The following is a 15,703-nucleotide window of genomic DNA, read 5'->3' on the forward strand; positions in this document are numbered from 1 at the left end:
CACCTAGGATTCCCCCCCCTCACCCAACTAGTATCAGCCCAGCATAATGTCACCTGGAAGGCTAAACTACACCTAGTAATATTCTTTCAGTGCCAGCCAGAAGCTGCTTAGCTGGTAAATACAGCGAAATAATTTGGCCTGAAAGGGAAACAAGGGGCCTAATTTTCAGCAGGTAGCAGTTGATGTTTTTTTAAAACTTCTACACGGTTCTATCTTGCTGAATATTGGTCTAAAGTATTTCGAATAAGGCCTGGTACTGAACAGTATCAAAAGTTCCCTCAGAATCTGTTGGATATCCCCAACAAACCTTGTAAAACAAAAACAAAAAAATCCATAAAATCTGACAAACCAAGCTGAAATCCTCAAGGTTCAAGTCCAATCTTACATTTTTTTTACACATCTCTGTCCACCAACACAGATGAAGACAAGTAACCTCCACAACAAACAACAACTTCAATACAATGGCCTTAAAGCAGGACTTCCAAAACCTGTCCTGGAGACCTCACGACCCATTGAGTTTTCAGGACACCCACAATATCCATATCAATAATAAAGCTGCAAATACTGTAAACTTTGTGAATATCCTTATGCTTATGTTAATTTGCTCAACCAATTTTTGAAAAAACTATCAAGGCAATGTATAATCAATTTTATAAGATACATAAAATGAACACCTTCATATCCTACAATACAAAAAAAATATAATGTACTCTTTTATGGCAAGTGGGCTGATCAGACAAGTACTAGGCAGGTATGGCAAAGTTTGGGAAACCCTTCCTTAAAAGGAACTAATGAAAATAATACAGGAACATTTTGGCCTAGACAGTTGCTGCAGTAAAGATGTTTGATGATACTACCATGTACTCTGGTGATAAAACAACCTCCTATAGAAACTATATATGGTTAGATGATGAATCACACACAATATAATTTAAATACAATCCTCAATTAGATTTAAATCAATATGAGACATCTGTTAATGTATTAATAACTGTGGGTAGAAAAAGCCTCAAAGAGCTCCAGGATAACCCCATAAGAGCTAAAATTTCTTCATCACTGGCAAAAAAACACTCCACGTACATAAGTTTAACAGTCTATATATGCAATAAAGGTTTACAACTTTCTAAATGATATAGACACAATCACAATGCACTTACCTTGCCTCCTCAAGCTTAAACAGAAAAGTCCCCCGATCAACGTTGGCCAGCGTTTTGCGATGCTAACTCAAGGTTGGGACTTTGTCATGCCGTTACTCCTGCAGCTAAGTTTTTTAGGTGCCCTCTTACAAAGTGTTGGTAAGCCCGGTAGTTCTGGCTTGAGTATGTGCCATTTCCAGCATGCCGGAATTTTTTTTTGTGGTGCGACGCTCACCCGGCCTCTAGAAAGAGGTGGGGCTTTAGATCAGTCTTACACCATTCTAGGGAAAATTGAGACCCAAGATGATCCAGAACCTGGTTCCAGAGTTCTGGGCCTTGTACAGGAAAAAAAACAGCATGCTTAATTCTAGCACGTGCAAGATTTCTAAAGGTAGTGACACGCATACGGTGTTGGGTGGAGGAACGGAGAGACCGAGCTGGGACGTAGTGAGACAGCAGACACGCAAGAAAAGAGGGGTCCCCGGTAGACCGCATTTTGAATACCAAAAGTAGAATTTTACATGTAATACAATAGGAGGATTGTAGCAGAGGCATACCATGGTCGTATTTCTGTACACAATGAAATGCTTGCTTTAAATTCTAGTAATTCTGCAAAAGTTGTGCATCTCCTCTACCCCCACCCCCTAAACCTCCTCTTTAAAATGCCAGCAAGGAATTACAGCGTGAGGCATATGAGTTAACAGCACCAGCCGTCCATCTGAGAAGAATGCGGAAGGCAGTGCCAGGGCATCCAAACAGCTTCTAGTAATTTCAGTCGAGAAGAAGCATCGAACAGCTCGAACCCCCCTGAGGATTTTGATTTGTGTCTACACACTGCAGATTTGTTTCGCAATGCTGGGTTTTCAAAATGTTCACTCTGAGTGAAATCAATCCAGTTCTCAGAGCCTACTGCGAGAACAGGCGGGCACAGGCGCACAGTGGGACCTTATCTGGGGCTCCATTTGCTACCGAAATGAACCAGCTTGATAAGCTCAGAAATTGGTCCTGTCTGACTGGGCGATCTTATCAGGGCTCCACAGGAGAGGGAAGAACAGCAGAGAAACCAAAGAGCAGGAAATGCTATTCTTTCTGGATTCCCTGCGAGCGAAATATCCCACAAGCAGCTCAGGTCTGAATGCACTAGTGTGGGATTGTGGGGAGGGGGAACGGTCCCTCCCCCCCCTTTAGTTGGTCATTAGGAGACATAAATGCACAGTATAGAATTAAATATTTAATCAGACTTAAATGTGCACACAATATAAAATAAAAATAGAAGTCATTAATGATGTGAATGGTTGGATTTAGATTACGGCTGGTGTAAGTACTCCTTCACCGTCAGCTGTAATAGCTAGTGCTACACTGATTCTGATTAAAGAGACAAATAAAAGCTAACTTGATTAAAATTGTATTAGGCCTATGGCAGTATATTTCTTTTATTTAATTTTTACTTTGATTTTTAGATCATTTTTCTTCTTGCCAATGCTGTTCCTTGGGTTCTATTGCATTTTTACATCTCCCCTTCCCCAGGTATAACAGAGAGTGACGGTGAGGTGCAAATACATTGAAGTAAAGATTAACTAAGAGGGCAATGGAGCGACATCTGACAACACACCAAGAAGCCCTACACATTCAGCACAACTGGGAAAGTCTGTGAGCTGCCAGGGTCATGGCTGAAAACTCTAGCAAACCTGAAGCGGGCACCAAGCTTTAATCCAACTTGGCTTAGCTACTCTTTACTGGAGGGGCGGGGAGGAAAGACTCTTAAAAGCACTCTGGAAAATACAGAGGCCTAGTTCATATTCTCAAGCAGATATTGTAAAAAGAGAGACTATTTGACCGCTTAAGAGGTATTAATGGGTGATAGGACATCCCCTTTTTCCAGTGCCGTTTTCTTCATAAGGCAGAATATTTGACTGTATCAGGTTCATTGCCAAGCTCCAGCTCCCATTTCCCACCTGTCCCCAGCCCCCCTTACCCATTCCCAGCAGCAGATTGGTCTCATCAGTCCCCGTCTCCTATCTGCCCAGCACCACTAAATCCGCTGCGGAGAAAGGACCTCCTTTCTTCACTCATTCCACTCTGGTCACCAGCACCACACGGGAATTGAAAGTAGAGAATGAATATTTTCTATATCACACATGAAATAAAGACTGTTTATCTTCTTATTACATCTGCCTTTTGCTTTTATCCTCCATGTTGGATTTGGTGGAACGTTTGCCTTGTTGATTTAAGTCAGGACTTCTCAACCCAGTCATCAGGGCAGACCAAGCCCCATCGAGTTTTAAGAATACCCACAGTGGATATGTATGAGATAGATTTGCATGCACTTCCTCCTTGGTATGCACATCTATCTGATGCATTCATTGTGAATATCCTGGAAACCCAATGGGATGCGTCCCAAGGAGTGAAGATTTAAAGATATCAATCAATCAGAAAATTCAAGCTTGAAAAGCTAAAGACAGACATTACACTTACTGCATTTAAGACATGGATGTGTTTTGATTCATATTTTTAAAATTGAATTATTTGGTGAATTCTGAAATGTTGGTATTGATCACATATTGGAAACCATTGGGAGAAGTTGAGAGAGAAGAGAATTTATAGTATTTAAAGATTAAAGATGGGTTTGAATCCCAAAGACTGACTTACATTTTTACCTTTATTAACACCCCCCCCCCCCCCGCACCAATCAAGATCAGCCCTGGCGACCTAGTGACCCAGAGGAAGGAGCATTAATTTAGCCTCTGACGCAGCTGTTTCAAGGTGAAACATGGCCATCTCGGGCACAGATGTGTAAATCTCTGGGAGCCTTTGGATTTGAAATAAAGACTTATCTTCTTATTACATCTGCCTTTTGCTTCTATCCTCCACGTTAAATCTTTCCAGGACTTGGGTGACAAACCAAGCCACTTCTGTTTTACCCCACTACATGGTGGGACGTATAATTCTGTGAAAAATAGAACTCCATGCTTGGCCTCCTTGTCATAGTACTAAACAGTTAACCTACCCAACAGCTAACAGAGTATCCCAGATCCAAGTTCGGGATCTACTCTTCAGAGTCCTCACCAACCACAACATATGGAAAGCAAAGAATTGCAGAGCTTTTTTCTTTTTTAGTGGAACAAACTGTTTCCGTTATAAGTTTAATGCAAAGTGACACTGAAAACACGTGGGAAAAACTCTCACTGAAATAAGGTCATGTTTCTAGAGACCCATTTGGGAATATTCAAGACTGCTGCATGTGGCTGAATAATTCACCAGGGGTCAACCATTCCATCCAACCCCTCTACCTTGTTTCCTCAGCTAAGGCCAATGGGACCGTAAAGACTCTTATTCAATGAAGATTACCCATCAAAATGTCAGTCAACGTGGAATACTTAGATCAAACAAGCATGGCTTCAGTCTAGTAAAATCTCTTGTGTGTGCAACCAAGAATTCTTCTACTGTCAGCTCATTTTCATCTCTAAGATTTCACATAAATAGGTCTTGTTTTTGCACCAGCGCTTCCTTTCTCATTCTTAAACAAGTGACAGACAGAACAGCAGAATAACAGATTTTAACTGGGGCTTTGCAGAGCTGATGTACAACAGTCCTTTGGTGTAATACCCATCCCACCTTAGTACCATATCTGGGCCCTGAATTAAGAACCACTGGCAATGTCCGCTCATCCTATATAATAATTCTCACCTCCAACATTCTGAGGCTGCCTGGAACCATTGTTTCCGCTGGAGGTGGTGTCCCTCATGTAGTAGATAATAGTGACGTCACACAACCCACACCAGATTGGCCAGTAGAAGGGAGAGGGGCGGAGCCACGATACAGGGAGCAGCGAATCAGCACAACACTGGGAATGTACAGCAGCAGGAACAGAAGCCTCTCTTACACAGTTACTCTCACATACACTCTCTCAAACATACACACTCAGAGGAAAACCTTGCTAGCGCCCGTTTCCTTTCAAACAGAAACGGGCCTTTTTTACTAGTAAATACATAAGCACCAAACTGAAGACTATTAGAGCCACCCAACAATGTCCAAAACAAACCACATCTTTATGTTAGCACAATGTTGTTCCAAAGGAAAAAATAAGTGCATGCCAGAACCTGGCCAATGCCTGGACACTGGGCTGATTTCAGCTCAAATTCATGACAGTAAAGCACCTGACATTTTTCAACAAAGGGTACGCATTCATCTTTTTCTCTTCCCTGCTTTTTCAAAGAATTTCAGCTGAAGATGTTTAGGAATTTTGCTGGACAGTCACATGTGGAAAGTCTGTACCCAGGGCACCTGGAAAGACCCTGTTCTATAAAAGAAGACAGACACTAGAGGCCTTTTACCATGCGGGACAAAGAGCCCTGTGCTGGTGGAAGGAGCCATTTTTCCCACGCGCCAGGGGTAAAAAAAAAGCCCCCGGCACACATGGCCATGCGGTGAGAGAACTCTTATTGCATGGCCATGTGATGAGGGATCCCTTACCACCATCCACTGAGTGGTGACAAGGGCTCCCGTGCTAACCCGGTGGTAACCAGGCAGCACGCGAAGATGCCTGATTACTGCTGGGTTACTGCTGCGAAAGCCATTTCCGGGGCGGGACTACCACCTGTGGCCTCATTGGGCCGGTGGCAGCCCCCAAAGAGCGAGCGGTAAGCCAAGTGCTGCACTTCAACTAAACTGAAACCTGTAAGCCACATTGAACCTACCAATGGATGGGAAAATGTGGGATACAAATGCAATCTATATAAATAAAAATGTAAATGTTCGTTTGTTCAAAATCTTAAATCTCCGAAAGTTCTTCACTGATTGCTTTCAAATTTGGACACAACGTTGCATTCGAATACGCGCATGTTTTTATATACCTACTATTATATAGATGTCACAGCTGTCGTACTCGTGGAGCGGAAGCAGTGCAACGAGTAATTGCAAATCAAACTGAGGAACAACGGCCATCAGCGAACGAGCGAAACACACAAAGAATGGCTCAAATATGTGCCGAGGAAGCAGCAGAGCGGCGTGCAGCCAGACTTGACGATGCACGGCTGCGAGCATGGCGATCGCATTCTGCAGCTTCAGAAATGCTTTGTTCTCAACAGAATCAACGCGACAGGCTGAGAGTCGCTTAAATCTCTGAAAGTTCTTCACCAATTGCTTTGAAATTTCAACACAACGTTGCATTCAAATACGCGCGTTTTTTATATACCTACAACTGCAAATCAAACTGAGGAAGAACGGGCATCAGCGAACGAGCGAAACAGACAAAGAATGACTCAAATACGTGCCGAGGAAACAATACAGCAAAAAACATCGCTTGAGGCTCTTGATCGATCATTGCAAGATTTGCATGGAAACATCAGTTCATTTCGGAACACATTAATATTGCTTGCAGGAGATTTCAGGCAAACATTACCTGTAGTTCCTCGATCGACACCAGCGTTCGAAATAAATGCTTGCCTAAAATACTCTACTTTGTGGCAACATGTAAAGACGTTAAACTTAACTACAAATATGCGTGTCCAGCTGCAAAACGATCAGTCAGCTCAGATATTCTCACATCAATTGCTGAAAATTGGGAACGGTTGATCTGACCTCAGGACGAATTTCATTGCCTCATAACTTCTGCAATTTACTGACCTCAAAAGAACAATTGGTTGAAAAAGTATTTCCCAATATTCAAACCAATTATAAGAATCACGATTCGCTGAGTGAACGAGCTATTCTTGCGGCCAAGAACAAAGATGTCTACGAACTGAACAATATTATTCAGTCTAACATTCAAAGCGAGCCACTCACATACAAGTCCGTCGACACTGTTCTGGAAGCAGATGAAGTGCTTAATTATCCAACAGACTTTTTCAATTCACTCGATCTGCCAGGTATGCCACCGCACGTACTGCAATTGAAAATCGGCGTGCCAATTATCATGTTGCGAAATATCAACCAGCCAAAGCTTTGCAACCGCACGCGGCTTGCAGTAAAAAAATTAATGAGCAATGTCGTACAAGCAACAATCTTGACAGGACCTTTCAAAGGTGAACATGTCCTCATTCCTCGCATTCCTATGATTCCAACAGATATGCCATTTCAATTTAAGAGATTGCAATTCCCAATTCGATTGGCGTTTGCAATCAGCATCAACAAAGCTCAGGGCCAATCTTTAGAATTCACCCGTTTACATCTACACGGATTGCTTCTCACATGGACAATTATATGTTGCATGTTCTACAGTCGGCAAACCAGACAATCTCTATCTCTGCACACACAATGGAACAACAAAAAATATTGTATACCCACAAGCATTGTGAAATTAAACATATTAGAAACGTGCGCTTCCTCTTTTCTTTCTTTTCCATTTAACCAGACTGAGCCACAGCAACGCGTGGTCGGGTAGAGCTAGTATATAAATAAATATCTCTCACCTATCTATCATACGCACTGGACAGCCTGCAGGATATCATTCCTTTTCCAAGTCAGTTTTGTCGTCTTTCCTCTCTGGTTTTCTACCATTCTGCAGAGATGACTGCGCAAATTCCCATATTCCAACAGTCTGTAGTGGAATTCGTCACTGTTCTGGTTTGTACCCCCTCTCCCTCCCCCCATAACACATTTTATAACAGGTAGATCCTGAAATTAGCTACGCCCCTGGCATTTGCTTCATCTGGGTAGGGATCCAATTACAGAAAGGATGAGCCGACCTTGGTTTTATCCCTATTGAATCTGTGGATGTCTCTACTCCTACCATTTCTGGAGAAACTGAAAATGTCAATTTAGAGAAGGAAAGGAGCAAAACCAGGCATGATTCTGCCTATCCATATGCACTGGCAGAGCCATTTGGATACCTCAGGAATGACACGGGAGATGAGATCTATACCTAAAAAATTAACTTGATCTGAAAGTTGAAAGCAAAGTGTTCTCAGCCCCTGAGTCCTAGTGAGAAGTGGAAGGACATCAGCATGGGGGGTTTCCAGTCTGAAACACTCACTTCTGTCTAATTAATAAGAGTGCTATTCCTGGGCAGGTTTACTTATATAAATATGCACCAAAACCCATGTCAAGATTAATTAAGCTGCTAGGTCGGAACTGAGGCACAGTGCAGGTTACTAGTCAACACTCAAATCATGGGGGAAAAAAAAAGCTTTAGCAGACAGTAACACGAAAATCCAATTTATGTATTATTACATGCACTATATTAAGCAGATGTTGAGAACCTGATGAGTGGGGGAAGGTGAGGGAGGCAGGCGGTGGAATGAGGGAGCCTGAAATATGGATGTCGGACAAAATGAGCACTCGCATGGCAAATGAAAGCAACTGAAAGCCAGCACCAACTGGAGAAGCTGCAAGTGAGGACAGGTATAAATCTGTTTACATGGACATTATGGGACCCCTACGAATTCACGGCCACTGTTCTTACCTGGACTTTGTACAGGTGGCTGACTGGAAATGGAACTACCAATTCAGAAACACCTCTAATTTCTAGAAAAGCCTGGCTGGTACTTAAAAATCCCGAGGCAGTGGACGGTGAGCACTACAGTCTTTGGATGGAGCTTGGCTGACCACAATATAACCAGCTCATAGAGGGATTCTACAGGAGGATTACAGGGCATGTCCTATTCTTCATTTGTTTGGGGGATAGGAAGTGGTTCTGGGGCACATTCATCTGCTCTCACTTCTCTATACCCAAAAGTGATGCTACGGCAAAGCACACGAGGTCCCTGGAGGAACTCAAACTCGGGTTTCCTGTAGGTCAACAAAGTCAATCAAGCAGTGTTTATTATCTACCCAGTAGGGTGGGGTGGGGGGGAAGTGCATCCTAGAAAAAGTCACTCTTCACGTTTGGCACCACATCAGGGGAAAACTCGCTATATTGTTTCATTCATCATTGTTAGGCCTTATCTGTTGAGGTTACTGCATTCATTGTAACGCGGTATGACAAGTTGAAGAAATCAATGAACAGAAATAAATAAAACACACCTCTTCCAAACTCAAACAATGAAGTGAAAACAGAGTAAACCATTCCAGATGGTCCTTCCTCACCAGTGTAACGTTCAAACACTATAGGTTGAGCTTCATAGTCGCTGAACCAAGTGGCGTCTGAGCCATTCAGAGCCACAGGCTAAACTAACCCTGTGAGAACGGCTTCCGGCATTGAATATCTGGGTACCAGAGGTCACCTGAAAGTTAACCGGGCACTGGCCAATTAACTGGTGTCCGGTTAACTTTAGCACTAAAGTTAGGACAACCTTTTTGCTGTCCTAAATTTATGCAGTTACTTACCCGTTAGTAGACTGAAGACGGCTGCTAATCAGCTAAGTAGGCATTCCACCCCACACTCAGCCCCCAGCCCGCTCCAACCTGCCCAGTTAAACCATTTTGAATATTTATTTGTTACATTTATATCCCACATTTTCCCACCTATTTGTAGGCTTAATGTGGCTTACATAGTACCGGAGAGGCGTTACAGACTCCGGTGTATGTAACAAATACAAAGTGATGTTGTAGTAAGATAAAGTTCATGTGCCACAGCCACACTAGGGAATTGTACAACGGAAGAGTTGTGTTATGTCCATTACGTTTTTTTAGTTTTGTTGTGTTGCAGAGATCAGGCATTTATGTTGGATCGGTAGGGTATGCCTTTTTAAACAGGTTAGTTTTTAGTGTTTTCCGGAAGTTTAGGTGGTCGTTCGTAGTTTTTTGTGGACTGTTTATAGACAGTACACAAATGTCCAGTAAGCAGCAGGCCTTCTGCCCAGGAGTAAGTCAATGAAATCTGCATACACAGACTCAAGATTTACAGGACATGGAAGCAATCCAGCGTCTAAATAGCAGAGCAACACAGAGACACTATAATGACAATACTAAAGACCAATTGGCCATCAGGCTCTTTCTTTTGCAAGTACAAAACTATTTCCTGTCCCTAAGAGAGTCTGACCGAAAGATAATGCAACATTCTGTGTGACATTTGGTGCCAGGATTCTGATGCCACTGGCTCTTGGCATCGCAGTTCCAGGCTTCTGCAGTATATATTGTCCTGACGCATGGCCCTAGGCAGTTAAGCCAGAGCAGAACAGTACAGACAAGGTATTCAAGAAATCCATACCAATGATCTGCCGCTGTGATTAATGGGGCCATTCAGGGTGCACAGCGACATCACTGACACATTTGCAGCAGAAGGGAGGAACTGAAGTGAGTGTCCGGGCAACGGTGGGTTCAGAAGTGTTCAACATACTTAAAATCACCGCCTCCGTGTACTACCACCCCTTGAGATGCAAGGGCGTGTAAGCTGCGAAAATGCGCAATTTGCTATGGCCACAGCTAAACGTCAGCCCTCTCACTCCCATCTGGGACGGTGATAGCTTTACAAAGCTCACGGCTTCCTGAGCCTCTTCAGCAAAGCTACGATGACCCCTTTTCACCCTTCCATCCTCACACTATTTCACGCTCAGCACAATGTCACTCTCTGGTCAGTATATACAGCGCAAGAGTCTACGGTGGGCTTTACTGGCAGTTTTCAGCGAATGAACAGAGCAGAGCTCGTAGGACAGAATCAGAAACAGACTGGTCTCTCCCTTCTGTAATATATTAGCAAAAACTGCAAAATGGTAGTAAAATGCCATCGTAGCAGGACCTCAAAATATTTTGGACTCAAAAGCATTGTTATCATACTGTTCAAAAGCTCTTTAGGGAAAGGGAACTGGGACTTGATATACCGCCTTTCTGAGGTTTTTGCAACTACATTCTAAGCGGTTTACATATATTCAGGTACTTATTTTGTACCTGAGGCAAAGGAGGATTAAGTGACTTGCCCAGAGTCACAAGGAGCTGCAGTGGGAATCGAACTCAGTTCCCCAGGGTCAAATTCCACTGCACTAACCACCAGACTACTCCTCCACTCCTAGGGAAAAGATTTTCTCTATTCAGGCTGTTGGTTTTCAACACAGTACAGTACAAATATCAATTTCTATTTTGCAAATTGCCAGGACATCTCTAGGAAATAAGTTAAACAAAATCAGTCAATCACTTCTATGAATTATCCCATCTAAAACATAGGTCCCTATCAAAAAATCATCAATTTTTAAAAAACTTCCTAAACGAAATAGTTGTCAACTTATTTCTAAATATCTTATCATCGGTTTCCGGGCTTAAAGAAGAAAGTAGAGAATCAAAATATAAATAAGGTACATAAGTAATGCCACACTGGGAAAAGACCAAAGGTCCATCGAGCCCAGCATCCTGTCCCCGACAGCGGCCAATCCAGGCCAAGGGCACCTGTTTTTCTGGTTCACAGGAAAAACATATAAAAGAATCTGAGAGATTCTTGATGACTTGTTTGCATGGTAGGTCACAGAGAGGTGCCCCAAGGACTGGACAGGAGAAACAGCAAATTATTATTATTAGATTACATTTGTATCCCACACATACCAGCAACGTACAGAATGGCTCACAAAAAAACAACAAACAATATCCCCAGGAACATTACAAATCAATAAAAGCCATAAAACCACTAATTAATTTATATTCAGGTATTTTCTAAATACAACAGTTTTCAACAGTTTACAAAATACAACATAGTTTGATTTGCACTTCTAATTTCGATAGGTAATTCATTCCAATTACTGGCTGCAAGATGTACAAATCAACTAAAGAAAATGTTCTTATACATGACCTTTTCTGGAACTGGGGACTGAAGAATTAAAAAAACATCTGGATCCAGATGATAATCAAATTAAATTAAATCATATAAGCAGGCGCTTCACCATACACAATTTAAAAAAAACAGACAACAAAGCTTAAAAATGATACTGCCTGCACTGATAACCAGTGCAGTTGCAATAACAATGGTGTGGCTCTATCGTACTTATTATTATTAGGATTTATTTGCCGCCTTTTTGAAGGAATTCACTCAAGGCGGTGTACAGTAAAAATAGATCAAACATGAGCAGGAAGCAATTAGAGCAGTAAGAATATTCAAACAACAATACAAAGTATGGCATGGTATACTACTTGCAATGACAACACAATATGTACTAGAACATTATAATTGGTAGTGAAGGGTAAGGCAAAGTTGTAACATATAGATGAGTAAGAAAGTAGGAAGAATTAGAAAGTAAGGTGATTGATTTGAAGAAAGTTGCACATGAGGTCAGAGAGATGGTTAAATATTAGCTAGGGTAGGAGTGGATAAACATGTCCCACTGTAGTATTAATTGGGCAGTTGTATTTAACAAGGTTTGAAGTTTCTTTACAGCCCATATAAACGATGTTACAGTAATCGATACGAGCCAACACATTGCAAACATTAACAAGGAAGGCCGCTGCTAGGGTCTGTGGTTCTTACCATACATTGCAACATGGCACTACCTCTAGGGTTGCCTCTAGATTTGATGGCTTGAAGAATACCTCCTTACTCAGATGCCAGTTCCTGGCTGCTTCCTCATAAGGCTTAATTCACAAGGCCAGTGACTCTGAGAAAGTGGTACATTATGGATTATAACACACTCATGGCACACTAGCAGCCTACAGCCTTAAAGGTTTGCAAAGCCTTCTGTTCACCTTACCTTCATTTCAGAAATCAAGGTGAAAAGTTTTAAAAAATAGCAGCAACTTGAATCAAAGATGCAATTCCTGAGGCACTCAAAGGATGAACTTTAGATCATCATGCAGGTAATTGACTGAAATTAGGAACCACAACAGGGCTCCCCGAGTGCCAATTCTGTAATGCGCCTAAGACACTGCAGAATACTAGCATAAAGGTGCTTTGGCGTGCATCCAGCTTTTCCTACATAAGCACACAACTATGGAACGCACTACCAAAAGCCGTGAAAACAACGTATAACCACCTAAACTTCCGGAAATCACTAAACACTTACCTGTTCAAAAAGGCATACCCTACCGACCCTACTTAAATACCTGAACCCTGCAACATAACACCTGTATTTGTTCATACCGCAACTGGCGAACACCGCTGCGGTACCATGTAAGCCACATTGAGCCTGCAAATAGGTGGGAAAATGTGGGATACAAATGAAACAAATAAAATAAATACTACAAACCAAAGCACGTAATGGACATAATGTAACTCTTCCTCTATACGATTCCCTAATATGTCTGTTCCACATGAACCTCATTCTACCACATCATCACTGTGTAACTGTTTATACCGGAATTATCAAACGCCTTTACGGTACTATGTAAGCCACATTGAGCCTGCAAATAGGTGGGAAAATGTGGGATACAAATGTAATAAATAAATAAATAAATAAAATGTTATGACATGATCACTTGTGCCAAGTCAATGGCTGATGTAAGTAGGTGTCTAAGTGGACTGGCCACTGTTGGAAACAGGATACTGGGCTTGATAGAACATAAGCACTGCCACAGTGGGACAGACCGAAGGTCCATCAAGCAACAGTGGCCAATCCAGACCTTCAGTCTGTCCCAATATGGCAACGCTTCTGTTCTTAGGATAATATTCTATCATTTACATGCATCACTTGGCGCCACGCCCATGGCTCACCCATGTGTGCGGCCCCTTGCCGTTACAAGCCATAGCACTCACACGCGCCTAGTACATTTTGGCACATATCTATCAAGTAAGGTGGCAACTGCCATGTGTCCATCTATAGAACTAGGTCTTTACCTCCATCTCTTTCAGCACTGGATGGTCCTCGATCCCCGGGAAGAGAACTCGCATGGCGTAAGTGCGGTAGTCCAGGAACGGGATGCCAGCCCCATCCAAATCATTAGTCAACTCGTGAATATCTGTCTGCAGTTCAGCGAAAGCTGGTTAGATACAAAGCACAAGTCAGTCTGCATTGCAACCAGAGCATTTTGTTACAAAAATCTGTTTTAACAGGATAAATATTTGAGGTTTTCAGAACTAAGTAAGAAGATGAGGTAATTCCAGAAATTGAATTCTAAGTACTTTTGGCCTGGGCCCAACACAATTTCATAATAACTGCAATTTATTAAAATATCATTTGGTGTGCAAAAGGGAAGGATTGCTAATAGGCTGCTTAAAACCAGTCACATACAGCTTCTAATCACTAAGAGACCCTAATAGCAAAAAAGATCAATTATTTTAAAAGGGGCAGTAGAGCAAATCCCAATGTCAGCCTCTATTGCACACACAATGAACAAGTTTAATTACTTAACACTGTACTACAGGTTCTGTGCAGGCCGTGATAGCTTGTAAAGGACCAGCATGTGGATTATACAATGACCTGAAGAACCCATGGGTCTTCTCTAATTGTGACCAGCAAAGCCCAGGCTGCAATCGGTTATGAGAACAGGCCTAGCCACGCCCCTGTTCAGTACTGTCTGTATCCTCTACTACTGGTGTACCTATATTTAGTTTACATAGCGATACTGATACTCCTCAGTATCAGTATCGCTATCTAAACTAAATATAGGTACACCAGTCAATATTCAGTCAGCAGTGGTTGGCGTTGCTTTAAGAGCTGACCGTTGCCAGCTAAGTTTGCACCAGATATATAATCCTGTGGTATGTTCAGGCACCAGTATTGTGTATCTGAGGCTATAGGGTCATGTACTGGTTCCCAGTTCTTATGTGAGTTCCAGATGAATATCGGGAAGAACCCACATAAGAAGATATCAGGTTCCTCTCTCCCCCGCCTGGACCTGACCCATCATCAGAAGTCCCCCAAACAATATTGCTACAGATTGCAGCTGTCATTTTTCAGCAGGAGCTGACAGGAGCAAGTGTGGTTTGCGCCTGCCCACTGGACCACCAGGGATGGTCAGGTAGGCCCAGGAATGTCTATTTTTTAGGGTCAGGTCCGAGAGGGGGCATAGGAATGGAGGAGTTGTATTATGTGGGAGGTCTTCTATTATTGGGTTGGGTCCAGAAGAGGAGAATTAGAATGGCAGGTTGCATCAGGTGAGGGGACTTGTATTGTTGGGGTCAGGTCCAGGAGGGGGGGGGGGGGGGGTTGGAGTAGGGGGCATGCACAGTTCCAACTTCTCATTGAAACATATGGAAGAAGGAAGCGTCAGTATGGATAGCTAGAAAAGAAGGAAGAAAATGCCTGAAATGAAGTGGCAAAAGGGTAGCAAGCCATTTTTGTGGGGTGGCATTTGCCAGCCTGTACCACCCTACCGCCTATGATGTGGTTTACTGAATAGGGATGTAAAAGCTGTTGGTATCCATCTCTGGCCGTCTTCAAATCTAGGCTAAAAGCCCACATTTTTGATGCTGCTTTTAACTCCTAAACCTTACTCACTTGTTCAGTACCCTTATTTTATCATCCCCACCTTAGTAATTCCCTTATCTCTTATTTGTCCTGTTTGTCTGTCCTAATTAGATTGTAAGCTCTGTCTAGCAGGGACTGTCTCTTCATGTTCAAATGTACAGGGCTGCGTACGTCTTGTAGCACTATAGAAATGATAAGTAGGAGTAGTAGTTTTTGGATTCCGGAATCTTGCTACTCTTTGGGATTCTGCACAGAATCTTGCTACTATGGGATTCCGGAATCTTGCTACTCTTTAGGATTCTGCACGGAATCTTGCTACTCTTTGTCCTTATCCCTTGTTTGTCCTGTTTGTCTGTCCTAATTAGA

At 42.5% G+C, this 15,703-nt stretch overlaps 1 protein-coding gene across 2 annotated transcripts in view; it reads right to left on the minus strand.

The window, feature by feature from the left end:
• Positions 1–15,703, minus strand: part of PLXNA1 (plexin A1) — a 551,734-nt gene that overhangs the window by 72,747 nt on the left and 463,284 nt on the right. For both annotated transcript variants that reach the window (XM_030205992.1, XM_030205991.1), the window contains exon 21: positions 13,765–13,907. In XM_030205992.1, the coding sequence (XP_030061852.1) occupies positions 13,765–13,907 (143 nt within the window). The remainder of the gene's footprint in view (positions 1–13,764; positions 13,908–15,703) is intronic.

The sequence above is a fragment of the Microcaecilia unicolor genome, chromosome 6, assembly GCF_901765095.1.
Source record: "Microcaecilia unicolor chromosome 6, aMicUni1.1, whole genome shotgun sequence".
Classification (NCBI taxonomy): Eukaryota; Metazoa; Chordata; class Amphibia; order Gymnophiona; family Siphonopidae; genus Microcaecilia; species Microcaecilia unicolor.